Source organism: Phacochoerus africanus, chromosome 14 (genome assembly GCF_016906955.1).
Source record: "Phacochoerus africanus isolate WHEZ1 chromosome 14, ROS_Pafr_v1, whole genome shotgun sequence".
Lineage (NCBI taxonomy): Eukaryota > Metazoa > Chordata > Mammalia > Artiodactyla > Suidae > Phacochoerus > Phacochoerus africanus.
In genome coordinates, this window is record NC_062557.1 from 33,079,636 (window position 1) to 33,100,545 (window position 20,910).

General features: G+C 47.6%; 1 protein-coding gene across 1 annotated transcript in view; it reads left to right on the forward strand.

Moving 5' to 3' along the window:
- The window catches only part of SCPEP1 (serine carboxypeptidase 1), a 31,394-nt gene extending 10,864 nt beyond the window's left edge, over positions 1–20,530 (forward strand). The window contains exons 3-13 of the mRNA XM_047757439.1: positions 406–495; positions 2,044–2,199; positions 2,560–2,634; positions 7,344–7,416; positions 11,761–11,798; positions 13,184–13,312; positions 14,197–14,290; positions 15,069–15,182; positions 16,639–16,776; positions 17,718–17,881; positions 19,950–20,530. Coding sequence (XP_047613395.1) covers positions 406–495; positions 2,044–2,199; positions 2,560–2,634; positions 7,344–7,416; positions 11,761–11,798; positions 13,184–13,312; positions 14,197–14,290; positions 15,069–15,182; positions 16,639–16,776; positions 17,718–17,881; positions 19,950–20,033 — 1,155 coding nt within the window. The 3' untranslated portion in view covers positions 20,034–20,530. The remainder of the gene's footprint in view (positions 1–405; positions 496–2,043; positions 2,200–2,559; positions 2,635–7,343; positions 7,417–11,760; positions 11,799–13,183; positions 13,313–14,196; positions 14,291–15,068; positions 15,183–16,638; positions 16,777–17,717; positions 17,882–19,949) is intronic.
- Positions 20,531–20,910: the final 380 nt, after the last annotated feature.

Below are 20,910 nucleotides of genomic sequence, written 5' to 3' on the forward strand. Positions count from 1 at the left end.
GTCTTGTATGTAAGGTTGGCCCACCCGGCCATCACTAAATCATAAATCATTTGGAGTGAATGTGGTTATCATTTTGTTTTGTTTTGTTTTTTGTCTTTTTGCCTTTTCTAGGGCTGCTCCCGTGGCATATGGAGGTTCCCAGGCTGGGGGTCTAATCAGATCTATAGCTGCCGGCCTATGCCAGAGCCACGCAATGCGGGATCCGAGCCACATCTGCGACCTATACCACAGCTCACAGCAATGTCGGATCCTTAACCCACTGAGCAAGGCCAGGGATCAAACCCGCCACCTCAGTGGTTCCTAGTCAAGATTCGTTAACCACTGCGCCACGACAGGAACTCCCATGTGGTCACCATTGTGATGACAAAGGTTTGACTAACGTTTTCTCTGTTTTTCCTTCCACAGGGTGGTCCGGGTGGTTCCAGCACTGGATTCGGGAACTTTGAGGAAATCGGGCCCCTTGACAGTGATCTCAAACCACGGAGAACTACTTGGGTACAGTGAGGAAGGCCCCTCACTCTGATTGCCACGTGGCCCTTCCAGGGAGGGAGCCCCACCCGGCTCTGCCCCACTCTGGGTGGGGTCCCAAGTTGAGCCGCTCCACCCTCTCTGCCTCTGGGTCCCGAGGCCTTGGGCACTTGTCCATGTGGGCTTCCTCTCTAGCCAGCCTCTTCTCTTTCTTGGGACAGTCACCTCCCCGACTCAGTGACCTTTGGCGCCACTTGCCTGCAGGAACCTCTGTCTACTGTAGCAGATACCCTTGGCCTGAATATTACCCATGTATTAGCCATTCCTGCAATCCGAGACACCAGGTCCCACCCTTTGGCCAGAGCCTCCAGTCCTCTCCTCTCTCTCCTACTCTCTTACCTCGGTTCTTGACTTCATCGAGACGTCACACCCCTTGTCCTCTCCCCAGGCCCCCCTTTCCCTTTTGTTTGGCCGTACTCGCAGCATGTGGAAGTTTCCGAGCAGGCATTGAATCTGTGCCACAGCAGCGACCCCAGCCACTGCCGTGACTACACTGGATCCTTAACCCGCTGTGCCACAAGGGAACTCCTGTCCTCTGCCCTTTCGATGTCTCTCTAGTTGTCCGTCTAGTTGTCACCCCGCCCCATCATTCTTACCTAACCCCTCTCGGGCCAGCCACAACGGGAACTCCTGGGCCCCTATTTTCAATTTTAGGGGCTATATATACCTAAGAGTATCTTTTCTAGAGCTGCACCCGTGGAGGTTACCAGGCTAGGGGTCCAATTGGAGCTGTAGCCACCGGCCTACTCCACAGCCAAAGCAACATGGGATCCAGGCTGCGTCTACGACCTACACCATGGCTCACAGCAACAGCGAATCCCCAACCCACTGTGTGAGGCCAGGGATCGAACCTGCAACCTCATGGGTCATCCTTTTCTTTGCCATAGTATTCTGTGTTCCTGTTCCAATTTTTTTTTTCTTTTTTTGGTGGCACCCACGGGATGCAGAAGCTCCCTGGGCCAGGGATTGAATCAGCACCACAGCAGCAACCTGAGCCACAGCAGTGACAATGCTGAATCCTTAACCATTATTCCTTAATGCTAACCCACCAGGGAACTCCCCCATCCCAAATTTCTAAAAGTCTGTTTTAGAGACAGAATCATAACCATACTGATATTCTCACAAATAGTTGTTGTTGTTGTTGTTGTTTTTAGCTCATATAAGATGATCAAAAGATTATTGGTGTGGGAATTCTCTTATGACACAGCAGGTTAAGGATCCAGCATTGTCACTGCAGTAGCTTGAGTGTTTTCCAGAGCTTGATCCCTGGCCCGGGAACTTCCACCACATGCCATGGGCACCAAAAATAAAAAGGAGTTCTCACTGTGGCACTGTGGGTTAATGATCTGGCATTGCCACAGCTATGGCATAGGTCACAACTCTGGCTCAGATTCAATCCCTGGCCTGAGAACTTCCATATGCCTTGACTGCAGCCCAAAAAAGAAAAAAGTAAAAAAGATAACTTGATGAGTGCCTGGCTGATTGCAACATTTGACTTTCCTCTATGGCGTGTAGCTTCAGGCAGCCAGTCTCCTGTTTGTGGATAACCCTGTGGGCACTGGGTTCAGTTATGTGAACAGGAGTAATGCCTACGCCAAAGACCTAGCCACGGTGGCATCAGACATGATGGTGCTCCTGAAGACCTTCTTTGATTGCCACAAAGAATTCCAGGTAAGCCGGGAACAGCTCAGCCAGGGGCTAACAGTTGCAGCACTGCATCCATCAGAGGGCACTTAAATTCCCCCAGGGCTCCATGCCCAGATGGTTCCAGAGAAAGCCTTTTTGCATCCAGCATCAGGTTGTGGGTTTTCATTTCAGTCATCTAGAAAGGTGGTTTTGGCTTGAAAGCATGACCCTGGAGCCAGTATTTTGGTCAAACATAATAATCTGATATAGGGGATTGGAGGAAAGCCCAGCAGAAGCAGATTTGTTTCGCCTGGCCGTTCTGTGCACTAAAAATTTGACATCAATTCGCATGAGTTAAAAGGCATTCAGGGTATTTAATTCTGTGTAAATTCCTCTTCTTCCTAGACGATTCCATTCTACATTTTCTCAGAGTCCTATGGAGGAAAAATGGCTGCGGGCATTGCTCTAGAACTTCACAAGGTAATGGGGGCAATGACTTCGTTTCGGTTTCAGCCAGAAACTGACTCTACCCCTGGATATACTCAGCTGATAATGGAGTATGCTTTGGGCAGGACCTGGTACATACAGAGTCAGGGTAAGTCTGTCACTAATAACCATGAAAAGTTTCGAGAAGATCAATGAAGGTTGTCCCATCAGATATCAGATAAGCTATACAGCTACAGCCAGTAAAGCAATGCAGTATTGGTGTGGCCACAAGCAAGTGCAGATAAATGCAGCCGGCTGAAGAATCTAGAAACGTATTTTATATACACTTATGTATATGTGTGTATATACATCTGTGTGTCTTATGTAACTCACATATGTATCTCACAAATGGTCATATATAAATAAGATGACATTGCAAATCATTGAGAAAACAATAGACTATTCAATAAATGGTTTGGAGACAAATGGCTATATCACTTTGGACAATAATAAAGTTAGATTCTTGCCTTCCATAAAATATCTGTCCTCGATAGATTTAAAAAATTTAACATAAAGATCAAAACTATAAGAGAACCTGAACATATAGAAAAAAGTTGTCTAATCTTGGGTAGGAAAAGCTTTCCTTCATAAGATGAAAAAGCCAAAAACCGAAAAGGATAACTTGGACATTTTTAGACCACAGTGAAATTGAAAACTTCTTAGAGTTCCACAAACAAATTTAAAAGGTAGGAGTTCCCGTCATGGCTCAGCGGTTAACGAATCTGACTGGCATCCATGAGGATGCAGGTTCGATCCCTGGCCTTGCTCAGGCTCAGTGGGTTAAGGATACGGCATTGCCGTAAGCTGTGGTGTAGGTCGCAGGCATGGCTCTGATCCTGCATTGCTGTGGCATAGGCTGGCAGCTACAGCTCCAATTGGACCCCTAGCCTGGGAACCTCCATATGTTGCTGGTGCGGCCCTAAAAAGAGAGAAAGACAAAAATAAATAAATAAATAAATAAATAAATAAATAAAAGGTAAACATGGGGAGTTCCCGCTGTGGCTCAGTGGAAATGTACCTAATATCCATGAGGATGCGGGTTCGATCCCTGACCTCGCTCAGTGGGTTAAGGATCCAGGGTTGCCGTAACCTGTGGTGTAGGTCGAAGATACAGCTTGGACTGCACATTGCTGTGACTGTGGTGCAGGCTGGCAGCTGTAGCTCCATTTCAACCCCTAGCTTGGGAACTTCCATATGCCACATATGCCACAGGTGTGGCCCTAAAAAGATGACAATAAGAAAGAAAGAAAGAAAGGAAAGAAAGGAAAGAAAGGAAGAAAGAAAGAAAGAAAGAAAGAAAGAAAGAAAGAAAGAAAGAAAGAAAGAAAGAAAGAAAGAAAGAAAGAAAGAAAGAAAGAAAGAAAGAAGGGAGAAAGAAAGAAAATAATAGATGTACTTTCACATACAAATCTATAATAGCAAAAACATTCATATTATATTAGCAATCTATTAAATAAGGCTAATACAAAAAATATGGGCAGTTTATAGAAGAAATGCAAACAGACAAGTGAACAGTCTTCAACTTTGTTAGCCAAATCTATGAGATTTGCAAATATTTAAAAGATCAATAATACCCAGTTTTGGTAAGAAGTCAGAGAAATAAATGCTCTCATGCATCTTTGATGGGAATGAAAATTGGTAAATCATTTTAAAAGGGCAATTTGGCTGTACTATCATCTTTTAAAGTGTATGTGCCCTTTGGAGTTCCTGTCATGGCTCAGTGGTTAACGAATCTGACTAAGCATCCATGAGGATGCAGGTTTGATCCCTGGCCTCGATCAGTGGGTTAAGGATCTGGTGTTGCCATGAGCTGTGGTGTAGGTTGCAGACATGGCTCAGATCCCACATTGGTATGGCTGTGGTGTAGGCCGGCAGCTATAGCTCTGATTTGATCCCTAGCCTGGGAAGCTCCACATGCCATGGTTACAGCCCTAAATAGCAAAAAAAAAAAGAAAAAAAATTCTGTGTGCCCTTTGACCCAGTAACTTCACTTCCAGGAATCTGTCCTGTGGGAATACTTATACATGCGTTTGTGTCAGAGGATATTTAGTTCATCATTGCTTATCATGTCCATCAATGGAAAACAAGCTCAGTGGCTATTCGTAGAGGGTTACTGGAATGTGTATGGACACTTTGCAGCCATCAGAAAGAATGGGTAGATCTGTGTGTACATACCTATTTGTGTGTGTATATTTGCCTGTGAACACAAAAAAAGGAGTTAGAAGGACATACACCACGTTAACTGTGGTTCACTAGTGAGTGTGAAGGTGTAGTCGGGCAGAGGTAAAAAGTTTTTTCACATTTTCTCCTGTCTCCTTCTGTGATTCATTGTTTTATACTGAGCTTATATGAGGTTTGTTAAAAATTGAATTATAAATGTACACTATTATGTAAGTTACAGGTTTATGTGTATATAGTGATTCATAATTTTTTTTTCTTTTTTGTCTTTTTGCCATTTCTTGGGTCGCTCCTGCAGCATGTGGAGATTCCTAGGCTAGGGGTCCAATCGGAGCTATAGCCGCCAGCCTACGCCAGAGCCACAGCAACGTGGGATCTGAGCCACGTCTGCAACCTACACCACAGCTCACGGCAACACAGGATCCTTAACCCACTGAGCAAGGCCAGGGGTCGAACCCGCAACCTCATGCTTCCTAGTCAGATTCATTAACCACTGCGCCACGACGGGAACTCTGTGATTCATAATTTTTAAAAGTTAGACTCCATTGATAGTTATAAAACATTGCCTGTCTTCTCCATGTTACATAATATAAGCTATATATATACTTTTTTTTTTGGTCTTTTTGCCTTTTCTTGGGCTGCTCCCATGGCATATGGAGGTTCCCAGGCTAGGGGTCGAATCAGAGCTGTAGCCACCAGCCTATGCCACAGCCACAGCAACGCGGGATCCGAGCCACGTCTACAACCTATACCACAGCTCTCGGCAGCACCGGATCTTTAACCCACTGAGCAAGGCCAGGGATCGAACCTACAACCTCATGGTTCCTAGTCGGATTCGTTAACCACTGAGCCACGACGGGAACTCCTAAGCTATATTTTTTTAAACTTTACTAATTCTTTTTAAAAAGGAACCTTTGATAAGAAGCAGTATATATGCATAACAGGAAATTAGAAACTACATCTATCTGTTAAAAAATTGTATTGGGGAAATAACAATAAAAAAATTCAAAAATTAGGAAAAAAAATCTAAAAAAAAAGAAAATATGGCAAGCACAAATGAAGAAAGAGATCACCACATCAGAGATCTAAAATAAGAAAATAATGAATATACCAACTTTGAACATTAGTAATAAAAGAGGAAGATTTGGGCATTTATCTGCTTTTTTCCATTCTCTGGCTGGCCCAGGGGTGGAAACTAAGCCATAGCAGCAAATCAATCGACTACAGTGACAACGTTAGATTGCTAACCTGCTGCAACGCAGGAGAACGCCTATCTGGCTTTCCCAAAAGGAACTTATTTTGTTACATCAGTAGTCCCAGATGAAGAGGAAATGTTCCTTGGAGTTCCTGTCGTAGCTCAGTGGTTAACAAATCCGACTAGGATCCATGAGGTTGCGGGTTCGACCCCTGGCCTCGCTCAGTGGGTAAAGGATCCGGCATTGCGGTGAGCTGTGGTGTAGATTGCAGATGCGGCTTGGATGCCGAGTTGCTGTGGCTGTGGTGTAGGCCAGTGGCTACAGCTCCGATTAGACCCCTAGCCTGGGAACCTCTATATGCCGTGGATGCGGCCCTAGAAAAAGACAAAAAAAAAAAGAGGAAGTGTTCCATTTTATAGAAGTAAATCAGCTAAACCTTCTTAATTTTTTTTAAGTTGCATCATACAGCATGAAAATAACCATAATTCGTTTAGCCCATCCTACTGATAACTCTTTAGATTGTTTCTAGTGTTCTGCTTCTGGGCAGAGGTATTCCTTTTAAATAAATAAAAGGAGGAGTTCCCTTCATGTCTTAGTGGAGACGAATCTGACTAGTATCCATGAGGACACAGGTTTGATCCCTGGCCTTGCTCAGTGGGTTAAGGATCCGGCGTTGCCATGAGCTGTGGTGTAGGTAGCAGATGCGGCTGGGATCCCACATTGCTGTGGCTGTGGCGTAGGCCGGCACCTACAACTCCAATTCGAGCCCCCTGGAACTTCCATATGCTGCAGGTGCAGCCCTAATAAGACAAAAATAAGTAGAAAATAAATAAATAAATAAATAAATAAATAAATAAATAAAAGGAGTAGGGGGGCATGAGCTTGCAGTCCTGAGGTATCCATCCCACCCGAGAGGACCTCCCCAGGAAGTCTCCCAGCTCTTTGGTGATGGCCACTTGGGCAGTGACCATTCACCCAGAGTGTCCCCAGGGCTTCTTGTGAGAAATCACAGGCCTCAAGGGGGAAGGGGACCCGAGTCCCTTGCAAGGAAGATAGGGGCCACTCCAGATCCCACACATCCTGCCAACACCCTTGTGAACACAGTGCAGAAAAACTCAAACAGGTCCTAATCATTTTGCAAATGGCAAGAGTTACTCCTCCCTCTTCTGGGTGTCTGATGCCTTTGGGTGCCCAGACTACCCCAGGTAGGCAGAGTATTCTGTGCTCAGGAAAGGCAGTGGATAAAGGCTTGCACCCTTCATGCCAAGAAAGGGATGGAGGCTCCTGGGCCCCCTTGACAAGGATGTTTCTTGGCTCTTCTTCTTTCAGGCTATTCAGCAAGGGACCATCCAGTGCAACTTTGCCGGCGTTGCTTTAGGTGACTCCTGGATCTCTCCCCTTGGTAAGTAGGATATTTTCAGACATTTTATTTTTTTATTTTTTGTAATTTTTTCTTTTTAAGTCTGCACCTGCAGCATATGGACGTTCCCAGGCTAGGGGTTGGATCAGAGCTGTAGCTGCCGGCCTACACCACAGCCACAGCAATGCAAGATCCAAGCCGAGTCTGCGACCTACATCACAGCTCATGGCAGTGCTGGATCCTTAATCCACTGAGCGAGGCCAGGGATCCAACCCAAGTCCTCATGGATACTAGTCGGGTTTGTTACTGCTGAGCCACTACAGGAATGCCTATGTTGGGTTCTTAACCTGATAAGCCACAACAAAAACTCAAACATTTCAAAATTCCCTTTCTCCACCCCTCGCTGGGGCTTTGGATTGTGTTGTCCAGATGGAAGAAGAAGGCAGTGGAATTTTCTGGGTCCTTGGCGAGGTCAGCACAGGAAGCGTTTGCCCCAGGAGCTTCCAAAGAATTTGGGGGTGAGAACTCATTTACAAAGCATTTACCATGGAGTGCTACAGGTTGGACCGAATTCTCGTACTTAATTCTCTCAACCAAAGCATTGAATTTTATAGCTAAAGACATTCCAGAGACTCAGAGAAGTGATGACATTTGCTCTCTGATGCACAGGATGAATGGCCCAGGCAGGAATCAAACCCGGGTGTTTGTCATCTTGTCCCCTCCATCAACATTTGGGGTGAAGTTCCCAGCTACTGGACAGGGTTACCATCTGGTTCTAAAACTCTGAGGCTTGCAGTTTCATAACCTAAGTGTCCCTGTTGGGAGTTTAGGTTAAAGCTTCTTGTATTGCCAGTCAGCCAGGATGTGGCTTCAGGCATTGGAAACAGTCACGTGGTGGGGTTAACTCTAGCGAGGATGTCAACATCTCAGCCCTGTGACATTTTGAGTCACGTGATTCTTTGCTGTGGGAGGTGTCCTATGCAATGTAGGATGTTAGCCTCTCTACCCTTTATCTAGATGCCAGTGGGACAATAATATCTCCAGACATGACTAAGTGTCCTCTGGCAGACAAAATCACCCCTGGTTAAGAATCCCTACTCTGGGAGTTCCCGCTGTGGTGCAGCACCATGATGCAGGTTCGAACCCTGGCCTGGTGCAGTGGGTTAAAGGCACCAGCGTTGCTGCAGCTGCAGTGTAGGTCACAACTGTGGCTGGGATCTGAGCCCTGGCCCTGGAACTCCATATGCCACAGGATGGCCAAAAAAAAGAAAAAAAAAACAACAACAAAATTACTGCTCTAGGGAGCTCCCTTGCATTGCAGTGGGTTAAGGATCCAGCATCATCACTGCAGCAGCTTGGGTTGTTGCTATGGCTTGGGTTCAATCCCTGGCCAGGGAACTTCCACATGCTGCAGGTGTGGCAAAAGAAAAAGAAAAAAAGAAAAAAGACTGCTCTTACCTAACAAAACATGACTGTTCACAGGTGAAACCAAACTTTCAGAAACCTTTAGAAGAGAAGTTGCCTCTTGAGGTGGGAGGAGAAGGGGGCCAAAGGAACTTTCTAGGCTTTCTGTGGTCTATACTTGCATTGGGGTAGTTGTTACATGACTGCATTTTTTTTTTTTTTTTCGCTTTTTAGGGCCAAATCCATGGCATATGGAAGTTCCCAGGCTAGGGATTGAATCAGAGCTGCAGCTGCCAGCCTACGAGACAGCTACAGCAACGTGGGATCTGAGCCACATCTGTGACCTATACCACAGCTCACGGCAATGCCAGATCCTTTACCCACTGAGCAAGGTCAGGGATCAAACCTGCAACCTCATGATTCCTAGTCAGGTTCGTGACCTCTGCACCACAACGGGAACTCCCATGAGTGTATATGTTAATCATCTTTTCTAAATGTATGTTTATGGTTTGTGATGTGTGCTTATGCCTCATTAAAAAAAAAATGATTTAGAAGAGGTACTGTTTTCCCCCTAAAAGATGGAGATTTGGCTTGTTCCAGAGCCATGTCCCTGATGGATTCAAGTTATTCCGATGGCATTTGGGATGGTTATTTCTTTTTTTTTGCTATTTCTTTGGGCCGCTCCCACGGCATATGGAGGTTCCCAGGCTAGGGGTCTATTCAGAGATGTAGCCGCCAGCCTATGCCAGAGCCACAGCAATGCTCGATCCGAGCCGCGTCTGCAACCTACACCACAGCCCACGGCAACGCCGGATCGTTAACCCACTGAGCAAGGGCAGGGACCGAACCCGCAACGTCATGGTTCCTAGTCGGATTCGTTAACCACTGTGCCACGACGGGAACTCCTGGGATGGTTATTTCTTTCCCTCATTCTCAGCATCTTCAGGGCAAGACTGAAAGAACAGAACAGAGAGCAGAGTCTCTACGGTGAGAAGAGCTGATCTTTGGTGTTCCTTCCTGGATGTACCTTCTAGGACATCCCAGTGTTGCAGAGACCTTGACCCGTGGTGTGAGGGGCCAGCAGGTTGCCTGCCACATGCCTCACTCTGAGTGACAGTCTCACGCTTCCTTCTAGGGCTCATCCCAACTGCATAACAGGATGTGCTCATTTCATTTAACAGCTGCTTTACAGTAGCATCCATGGGATGCTGTTACTATCCCAGTTTTGGAGATGATAAAACTGAGACTCAGAAAAGTTAAGCAGTTTTCCTAAAGTCACGCAGCTAAAGCCAGGATTCATATCCAGGCCGCAAGCAATCCACGAACGTAACCATTACCTCGCTGCAGCTTGCATCACAACTGCGGCTCGGATCTGATCCCTGGCCTGGAACTCCATATGCCATAGGACAGCCAAAAAAGAAAAAAAAAAAAAAAAAGGAGTTCCCATCGTGGCACAGGGGTTAACAAATCTGACTAGGAACCCTGAGGTTGCGGGTTCGGTCCCCGGCCTTGCTCAGTGGGTTAAGGATCCAACATTGCCACAAGGTGCAGCATAGGTCACAGATTTGGCTTGGATCTGGCATTGCTGGCATAGACTGGTTGTGGCATAGGCTGACAGCTCCAAAATTCAACCCCTAGCCCAGGAACTTCATGTGTCGCAGGTGTGGCCATGAAAAAAAAAAGCTTATGGTCCTTGATACTTTGTTGGGACATCTCTCAATGGCACTAACCTTTCTTTCTTTCTTTCTTTCTTTTTTTTTTGTCTTTTTGCCATTTCTTGGGCCGATCCCGCAGCATATGGAGGTTCCCAAGCTCGGGGTCGAATCAGAGCTGTAGCCCCCGGCCTACGCCAGAGCCACAGCAATGCGGGATCCGAGCCGCATCTGCGACCTACACCACAGCTCACGGCAATGCCGGATCGTTAACCCCACTGAGCAAGGGCAGGGATTGAACCCACAACGTCATGGTTCCTAGTCGGATTCGTTAACCACTGAGCCACGACGGGAACTCCAGCACTAACCTTTCTTAGCGTTATGGTGATTGTGAACTTGTCCAAACCAAGCCCAACTTTATTTTATAAAGCTTTTTATCGGCTTCAGTCTCTTAGTAAATTCTCAATATTTTTGGATTGAATTGATTGGCAGCATAGCCTCAGACACTTGAGTTGCGAAATCATTAATCTTCTTCCTTAATTAGCTCCTTGGCGGAAGCTAGTGTCCCCAAATTGGAGGAGCAGGCAGGATGCAGAGCAGAGCTGTGGGGGCGGGGAAATATTTTAAGCTGTCAAACAGTCTAGAAGTCTGCAGATAAGAGCCTCCACTGCACACGCACAGCCTGTCTGTGGTGCCATCACCAGCCATGACTCACTTGCTGGGCCAGTATCAGGCCAAATTAATGTGCCATTAGTCCTGAGTCAACAGAAAGGCCCCCACAAGCCTCACCCCACCTCCCACTGAGACATTAGCCCTGCACGGGCACTGGTGAGTTAAAGGGCCTTAAAGGAATTCCTGTTGTGGCTCAATGGAATGAGGATGCAGGTTCGATCCCTGGCCTCACTCAGTGGGTCAGGGATCCAGCATTGCCATGAGCTGTGGTGTAGGTCACAGACGCGGCTCAGATCCCACGTTGCTGTGGCTGTGGCGTAGACCAGCAGCTGTAGCTCTGATTTGACCCCTAGCCTGGGAACTTCCACATGCCGTGGGTGTGGCCCAAAACAAAAAAAAAGCAAAAAGCAGTGTGTGGGGGCTTCAAGCCCAAAGCCATGAGTTTCCTTTTTTGGCCAGGCCCACGGCATGCAGAAGTTCCCAGCACAGGGATGGAACTAGTGGCAACGCCAGATCCTTCACCAATAGGCCACCAGGAAACTTCAACCAGTGGGCTTCTTACTTCTGTCTCCTGCTTTGGAAGAAAATCGAATTAAGTTTTTCTTTGGGAGGACAGAGCCACAACCAACTTATTTTCTATGTATGTGGTTTCTTTTAGATTCGGTGCTCTCCTGGGGGCCTTACCTGTACAGCATGGTAAGTAGATGCAACTCTGCACCCTGGTAAACAGCCCAGCTGACCTCTTCTGTCCCCAGGAAGGACAGTGCCAGCTGGGTTTGCCTACAGTTGACACTGCTCCCTAAGGATATATCAAATAATCCATAGCAAATTGAAGCCCCTAAGCTGACCTTGGGGACAAATTTATTTTTTATTTTTATTTATTTATTTATTTTTTGTCTTTTGTCTTTTTTATTTTTGTTGTTGTTGTTGCTATTTCTTGGGCCGCTCCCGCGGCATATGGAGGTTCCCAGGCTAGGGGTTGAATCGGAGCTGTAGCCACCGGCCTACGCCAGAGCCACAGCAACGCAGGATCCGAGCCGCGTCTGCAACCTACACCACAGCTCACGGCAACACCGGATCGTTAACCCACTGAGCAAGGGCAGGGATTGAACCCACAACGTCATGGTTCCTAGTCGGATTCGTTAACCACTGCACCACGACGGGAACTCCTTGGGGACAAATTTAAAGAAACATCAGCACAATTATCCCGTCTCTCCATGTAAAAGAAATGCACATTTTATTTTTTTTTAAAATTTTTTATTGATATTGATTTTAATAATTTTTATTTTTTTCTGTTATAGCTGGTTTACAGGGTTCTGTCAATTTTCTACTGTACAGCAAGGTGACCCAGTTACACATACATGTATACATTCTACTTTCTCACATTATCATGCTGCATCATAAGTGACTAGATATAGTTTCCAGTGCTACACAGCAGGATCTCATTGCTTATCCATTCCAAAGGCAATAGTTTGCATCTATTAACTCCAAATTCCCGATCTATCCCACTCCCTCCCCCTCCCCAGAAATGCACATTTTAAAATCTCCCAGCTTTTTTTTTTTTTTTTTGCTTTATAGGGTCGCACCTGCAGCATATGGAGGTTCCTAGGCTAGAGGTCAAATCAGAGCTAGAGCCTCTGACCTAGGCTACAGCCACAGCAAGGCCAGATCCGAGCCATGTCTGCAACCTGTACCACAGCTCACGGCAACCCTAGATCCTTAATCCACTGAGCAAGGCCAAGGATCGAACCAGCAACTTCACAGTTCCCAGTCAGATTCATTTCCACTGTGCCACAACGGGAACTCCTAAAATCCCCCCAGCTTTTGATTATACATTTTCAAATGCTCAGAATAGTTGAAACATCGTGGTCCACACCCACCTAGCCATCACCCAGACTCAGATGACATTTTGCTGTATTTCCTTCAGCAGTAAATGCATCACTTGCAATGCTGTGCTTTTCGCATGGATGCTCCCCTTTTCTCCTTCCTCCCCCCCTTTCTGTTACCTGTCCCTGACTGGAGCAGTGCCAGATGTGTGTCTCTAGCAAAGTGGGCCGTTTGGTTCTTGGTTTGCTTTCCAGTCTCTTCTCGATGACCAAGGTCTGGCAGAGGTGTCTCAGGTTGCAGAGCAAGTCTTGGATGCCATCAACAAGGGACTCTACAGCGAGGCCACCGACCTGTGGGGGAAAGCCGAAATGGTTGTCGAACAGGTAACAGGGGACCCACTCGGGGCCAACCTGCTTGGCTTTCTCCCAGGAATGAAGGGACCTTGGTTGGTGATGTCAGGATTGGGGTCTGTCCTGAGACTGCCCACAAGTCTGGAAATAATGTGAAGAGAAATGAGAAATCTGATGGGGTTGAGCAGGGACAGGGTCAGAAAGCCACCCTATCCTGCAAGACTTGCCTGCCCCTGGATTAAAAGTATGCCTTCTGTAAGAAAGAAAATGTCTTGCAGAGGCCACTGTTTAAATCCTTGCCAAGGAACATTCTGGCCCCAGTTGGGGGGCAAAATGCACAGGCTGATGACTTGAGTGTATAGGACCCTTGCAGTTCTCCCCAGAAATGAACACACAGGCCCTTGGTTTGCTCCTGCAGCATCGGAATTCCACTCAGATGAGCTGCTCACTACCCCTCAGGAAACCAGGCTGACACCACACCCCTGGTCATTGACCCTTCAAAGCTGCATATCTTCTTTCTTTCCTACCTTCCTTCTTTCCTTTCTTCCTTCCTTCCTTCCCCTTTGTGGCCAGCCCTCAGCATATCGAGTTCCTAGGCCAGGGATCAGATCCGGGCCGCAGCTGCAACCTACGCCACAGCTGCAGCAACACCGGATGCCCTAACCCACTGTGCCAGCGCAGGGATCAATCCTGCATCCTGGTGCTGCAGAGAAGCCACCCATCCCATTGAGCTACACTGAGAACTCCCAGAGCTGCATTTCGCTTGGTCCGAGCAAATGTAGAGTGCAACCTGTCCTTGGATAGGATGGAGAGCCAGATGCCTGTCTGTTTCGCATCTTTCCAGTCCTTTAACCCACCTCGTACCCGCTGGTAGTGGATAAATAAAGCCAACAGCCAAACATGCTTCTGTATTTCAGAACACAGATGGGGTGAACTTCTATAACATCTTAACGAAGAGCTCCCCCATGTCTGCAGTGGAGTCGAGTCTAGAATTCACCCAGAGCCACCTAGGTGAGTGGATCTTGAAGTTGCTAGACCCTGTCGCAGCCTCCGTGCTAGAGGAAACCGATGTTTTAGAAGGCTTTATGGCTTAGATACCATAACATTCACCCATGTTAAGTGTGTCATTCTGTGGCTTTTAGTTTACGTACAGAGTTGTACACTCATCCCCACACGAGCATTTTAGAAGGTTTTCATCACTGCAGAGAGAACCCACATGTCTGCCTGCAGTCGATTGGTCTTCCCACTTCCAGCCCCAGGCAACCACTGATCTGCTTTCTGTGTCTCTAGATTTGCCTTTTCAGGACATTTCATAGAAATGGAATTATGCCCTAGGTAGTCTTTTGCATCTGGCTTCTTGCCCTTAGTGTTTTTAAAGTTGGAAGACCCGCTCTTGCGCATTGATTTAGAGTGTCAATCATCTAAAGGCTGGATTGAGTTGTCTTCCAGCTGAGCCCACTTCTTTGCATCCTCGTTCTATATGGAAGCTGCCGGAGGCCGCTAGATTCCACCCAGCTGATTGCCTTTGGCCGTGCTAGATAATCTCCATGGCCCCCAAGTACATAAAATGCAGCAATCAAAACTAACAAAGCATCTCCCCTTTGGTCACCTTCCTGACTTTTGCCCCCAGCCGGGGCGGGGAGCCAGGGAGTGGATGATTTTCCTTTTCCAGGTGCAGGCCTCCCCTTTTGCACAGCATCCTCTTAGGCATAGCATCCCCAGCTTAGAAAAGAGCTCCTCTTGGTCTTATTTCCAGTCCTTTAACCCACCGCTTACCCGCTGGTCTTAGTTCGTCTTTTCCAGCGCCACGTGAGACACCTACAACAGAATGCCTTGAGTCAGCTCATGAATGGGCCCATCAGAAAGAAGCTCAAAATCATCCCTGAAGACTGCTTCTGGGGAGGTAACTAGTGTGACCTAATTAAGTGCCTTTTGTAGAGGTGGGGGGCGAAAGAGGTGAAACATCAAAGACTCGAAATAGTTAATTTGTGGAATGGGTTTTGGTGATGGCGATGGTGGGTTAGGGATAGAACAGTATCACTACCCATGACTGATAGATGAGCAAACACACACAGAGACAGGAAAGAACAACTGAAAATTGGTTCATAATAAGGGCTTGGTAAGGGAAGTGGATGGGGAGAGAAACGAAACCATTGGGTATGAGTTGCTCGTGGCTGAAGGCAGGAGCGGGTCCACGGGAGTCATCACCCTCTGTCTGCTCTTTACTGCTGTATCAGTTTGATGTTTTCCATAAGAAACCATTGAGATTAGAAAAGCCATACCCGGAGCTCCCATCGTGGCTCCGTGGTAATGAACCTGGCTAGTATGCATGAAGATGCGGGTTTGATCTTCGCTCAGGGGGTTAAGGATCGGGTATTGCCGTGAGCTGGGGTGTAGGTCGCAGACACAACTCAGCTCTGGTGTTGCTGCGGCTATGGCATAAGCCCGGTGGGCTACAGCCTCATTTGGACCCTTAGTCTGGGAACTTCCATATGCCGTGGGTAAGGCCCTAAAAAGACAAAAAAGATTTTTAAAAGATCAACAGTGGCAACTGCTGTTGTTTTTCAGCATCATGGTGGTATCAGTTAGCGATAGAGCAAGAATGTCTCACAGACCAATTCCTTTCTCACCTGGGGTGGTCATCCGTGTGACTTTACCATCAGCAGCTCCAAATTGGTCTCGAGCTGACCTTTTTATTACCGAGGCAGCCCTACTCATTCCGAACTTAAGACTTGGCCCTCGTGGAGTGTCCTTCGTGGCTCAGGGGTTAACAAACCCGACTAGCATCCATGAGGACACGAGTTCGATCCGATCCCTATCCTCGCTCAGTGGGTTAAGGATCCATCATTGCCCTGAGCTGTGGTGTAGGTTACAGCTGCGGCTTCGATCTGGCATTGCTGTGGCTGTGGTGTAGGCTGGCAGCTGTAGCTCTGATTAGACCCCTAGCCTGGGAACCTCCCTATGCCGCAGATGTGGCCCTAAAAAGCCAAAAAAAAAAAAAAAAAACCCCACAAAAAGACAACTTGGCCTTCATGTTACTCAGCAAAGGAGGAAAACCAATGGTGGCTCCAAAGAGACTTGTCCCCTGAGAGGACCAGCCCAAAGCGTATCTTCTGAACCTCCCTGTTTCATTAACCTTCCTCACAAGCTGTCAAATCTGCTGTCATCACAATCTCCCTCTGTGCTTTCCTTGCACACAGCCAGCCCGAGGCACAGATTTCTGGGTGGGTCGGTGGATGTCAGTCTTCCTTAGGTGTTGCCCGGTGGTTCCTTGTGGATGCTGGGTGCCCTGGGCTGCAAGATGCCTCTTGTTCTGGCAAGTTCCAAGCTGCTGCCTCTGTCTCCTTCCCCTTGTGCAGGCCAGGCTACCAATGTGTTTGTGAACATGGAGGGGGACTTCATGAAGCCGGTCATCAGCATTGTAGACGAGTTGCTAGAAGCCGGGGTCAACGTGACCGTGTATAACGGACAGCTCGACCTCATCGTGGACACCATGGGTAGGAACCACTCGGAGGGGTGCGGGAAGGCAGTGTCATGGCTTGAGCTCCAGGGGAAGTGGCCCTTTGGGGCTGGTGACTTTGAAATGCAGGAGGAAGGCCATTTCCTGCTACTGCCACCCCTTGACCTTCACTCTCTGAAGAGGGCAGAGCTGAAGGTAGTGACCCCCTCAGAGAAGCCTGGCCTGGCCAGCTTTTGAGGACTTAAATATGATTAAAGAAAAGGACACCCCAAAGTCAAAAAGAGGACATTTCCCTGGCCACTGGACAAAGGCACCATGGACCTGAGGGAACAAAAAACTCATTGTTTTTGGCAGTGTCACCGGAGCTAGTAGGCTCTGCAAGTGAATCAGCACTAGACCCAGGTGACTCTGTAATCCTGAGGATGCAAGTGAAATGGTCCTTGTGGGGGCCCTGCCATATTGGCTGTCGGAGGTTTCAGGAGGGCCAGGGAGAGGCTCAGGCAGGTTCTCAGAACTGGCAGGCAAATCGAGGCACGTGGTCTGGCAGGTGCGAGTGCTTCTCAGCATCAGCAGAACTGGATGTTTTTACGGCTCTTAAGCCAAAGGCACTGAGGGCCATTTGAAAAGGTTCTGCGTTTCTTCCTTGTTTGACCCACGTGATCCATGAGACCGTCCGTTGCCTTGAGACTTCTCCATCCTTCTGGCAGCCTCTCCGCCTCCAGATTTCCTTTCTGCAGAGTGTAGGGCAGTGGGAGAGTCAGAGGCAAAAAGTGGTCACAGTGTTACCTTTCACTCCCAGCTGCAAATTGCAGGGTCTCAGGCCCCGCCCACACCCACTGCACTGAAATTTGCATTGGTGAGTTTCATCCTGGGAAACTCATCCAGCCTAGAAATTCCACACCAAGATATAGGACCCAGATTTCTGTTCCTCCTCCACCCAGCTCTTAATGCCGCACCCTTCTTTGTCCCTCTGGCCAGGTCAGGAGGCCTGGTTACGAAAACTGAAGTGGGCAGAGCTGCCCAAATTCAGTCAGCTGAGATGGAAGCCGCTGTACAGTGACCCTAAGTCTTCGGAAACATCTGCTTTTGTCAAGTCCTACAAGAACCTGGCTTTCTACTGGATTCTCAGAGCTGGGCACATGGTAAGAGTCAGCATTTATTCTAGGCTTACTGCAGCGGCCTGGATCATGGGGGGACAGGGAGCTGCAGGCATTGGTGGTGTGTATGTGCACTGCCTGGGCTGGTCTTAGAAGTGTGTTGGGTTTGGCGTGGCAGTGTCTCTAATGAAACTCTGCTATTAGCACTTCATTTAAAAAATAAGTTTTTCTGGAGTTCCCATCCTGGCTCAGTGGTTAATGAATCTGACTAGTATCCAAGAGGATGCAGGTTCGATCCCTGGCCTTGCTTGGTGGGTTAAGGATCTGGCGTTGCTGTGAGTTGTGGTGTGGGTCTCAGACGCAGCTTGAATCTGGCATTGCTGTGGCTGTGGTGAGGCTGGCAGTCACAGCTCCGATTTGACCCCTGTCCTGGGAACCTCCAATGGCCCCGGGTATGGCCTTAAAAAAGAAAGAAAGGTCTTGGAGAAAAACAAAAGCTGAACAATGTAAACCATTGTTTTAACAATGTAAAAGTGGGGGTGCCACCCAAACAAAGGGTCTTGTTTGTATGTGGTTACAGATTTGCTGGTAGCCTCCCCCATGGCTGTTTCCTACCCCTTCTCACAATGGGATTCTTCCCACACAGAGAATCCTTTAAAATGTTTAAAATGTTCAGAACCTTCCCTCTTCCTTGAATAGCTGGGTCCTTAGTAACACAAGCACAGGGCCCTTATATAAGAAATCAGGGAGTTCCCGTCGTGGCTCAGTGGTTAACAAATACACTAGGAACCAAGAGGTTTCAGATTCGATCCCTGGCCTCACTCAGTGGATTAACGATCCAGTGTTGCCATGAGCTGTGGTGTAGGGTGCAGATGCGGCTTGGATCTGGCGTTGCTGTGGCTCTGGCGTAAGCTGGCAGCTGCAGCTTCAATTAGACCCCTAGCCTGGGAACCTCCATATGCCGTGGGTGAGGCCCTAAAAAGACAAAAAGACCAAAAAAAAAAAAAAGGAAAGAAAGAAAGAAATCAGGGGAGTTTCCTTTGTGGCTCAGTGGTTAATGAACCCGACTAGCATCCATGAGGACACAAGTTTGATCCCTGCACCTCGCTCAATGGGTTAAGGATCCGGCATTGCCACATAAGTCGAAGATGCGGCTTGGATCTGGCATTGCTGTGGCTGTGGCGTTAGGCTGGCAGCTACAGCTCCAATTCTACCCGTAGCCTCGGAACCTCCATATGCCTCAGATGCATCCCTAAAAAGACAAAAAGAAAGAAAAAGGAAGGAAGAAAGAAATCAGGGAGTTCCCATTGTGGCTGAGTGGTTTCAGAACCCAACATGATCTCTGTGAGGATGCAGGTTTGATCCCTAGCCTTACTCAATGGGTTAAGGATCAGGCGTTGCCACAGAGTCACAGGTGTGGCTCCGATCCTGTGTTGCCTTGGCTGTGGTGTAGGCCAGCAGCTGTAGCTCTGAGTTAACACCTAGCCCAGGAACTTCTCTATGCCACAGGTTCGGCTGTAAAAAAAAGAAGAAAAAAAATAAAGAAAGAAAGAAATCAACAGAACGGCCCGAAATGGAATAGAAGGTGCTTTCCTAAATGCTCACTTGTCTAAGCCCCTGCAGCCCAGCAGGGTAGGGACCCAGAAGAGCTTTTGTCTAGTTCAGGGTCATTTCTCAGAAGAGAAGCTCTCCTTTTTTTTTTTTTGTCTTTTTGCCTTTTTCTAGGGCCGCACCTGTGGCACATGGAGGTTCCCAGGCTAGGGGTCTAATCAGAGCTGTAGCGCCGGCCTACGCCAGAGCCACAGCAATGCGGGATCCAGGCCGAGTCTGCAACCTACACCACAGCTCACGGCAATGCCGGGCCTAGGGACCCACTGAGCAAGGGCAGAGATCGAACCCGCAACCTCATGGTTCCTAGTCAGATTCGTTAACCACTGCACCACAACGGGAACTCCAGGAAGCTCTCTTAAGGGATGCTCCCAAGGGCAGCTGTCCTCCCAGGTTGCTGTCACAAAGCTGGCCCCTTTCTTGGGAGCAGAGTCTCAGGTTGCCGCCCCTGAACCTGGCCCCAAATGGAACCAGGAGCGCTAACTCGAATACTGCTTGCTTCTAGGTTCCCTCCGACCAAGGAGACATGGCTCTGAAGATGTTGAGGCTGGTGACTCAGCAAGAAGAGGGGGGCCCAGGCTGGAGGTGAGCCTCTTGGTCTCGGGAAGCATCCTTTCCCCTTTGAATCGGACTTGGGGGAAGAACCTGGCCTTGGCTGTGGTTGTGAAGGTTCTCATCAGCTCCCACAGAGAACAAAATCGTTGCCTCTGTGGCAACTTGGAAATCATTTCTGTTTCTGAAAACTAAGGTTTTTTTTTTTTTTCCCAACTGGTTTTGTTTTAATCAGAATGAAGGGCTGAAATAGATGAACATTTTCTCTTTACAAAAGCCAATTATGTGACTTATAGAAAAAAGGAAAACACAGGTAACCAAAGAACGAATGAACACCCACAGGTTCCCTTTCCAGGGATAAGCACTGTTACCACTTTAGAATATATATCCTTGCAAATCTTTTTTGTTGCTATATATACATATCTATTTTTTACAAAAACGGAGTCATTGCTATGTTATTTTACGGTCTTTCATTTTTCACTCATCCCTATGTCCTGAACACCTTTTCATGTCAATAAATGTTCTTCTATAGCATGTTTATCTGCTGAGCATTCCATTTTATTTTATTTTATTTATTTGTTTTTTGTCTCTTTTTTAGGGCCGCACCTGTGCATATAGAGGTTCCCAGGCTAGGGGTCAAATCTGAGCTGTAGCTGCCAGCCTATGACACAGCCACAGCAATGTGGGATCCGAGCCATGTCTGTGACCGCAGCTCACAGCAATGCCAGATCCTTAACCCCCTGAGTGAGACTGGGGATCGAACCTATGTCCTCATGGATATTAGTTGGATTCATTCCGGCTGAGCCACATCAGGAACTCCGAGCATCCCATTTTATGAATGTACCGTATGTTACCTGCCCAGTTGTTTCCCATGAGCAACGCCTAAATCACTTTCTAAATGGTACTTTAGTGAT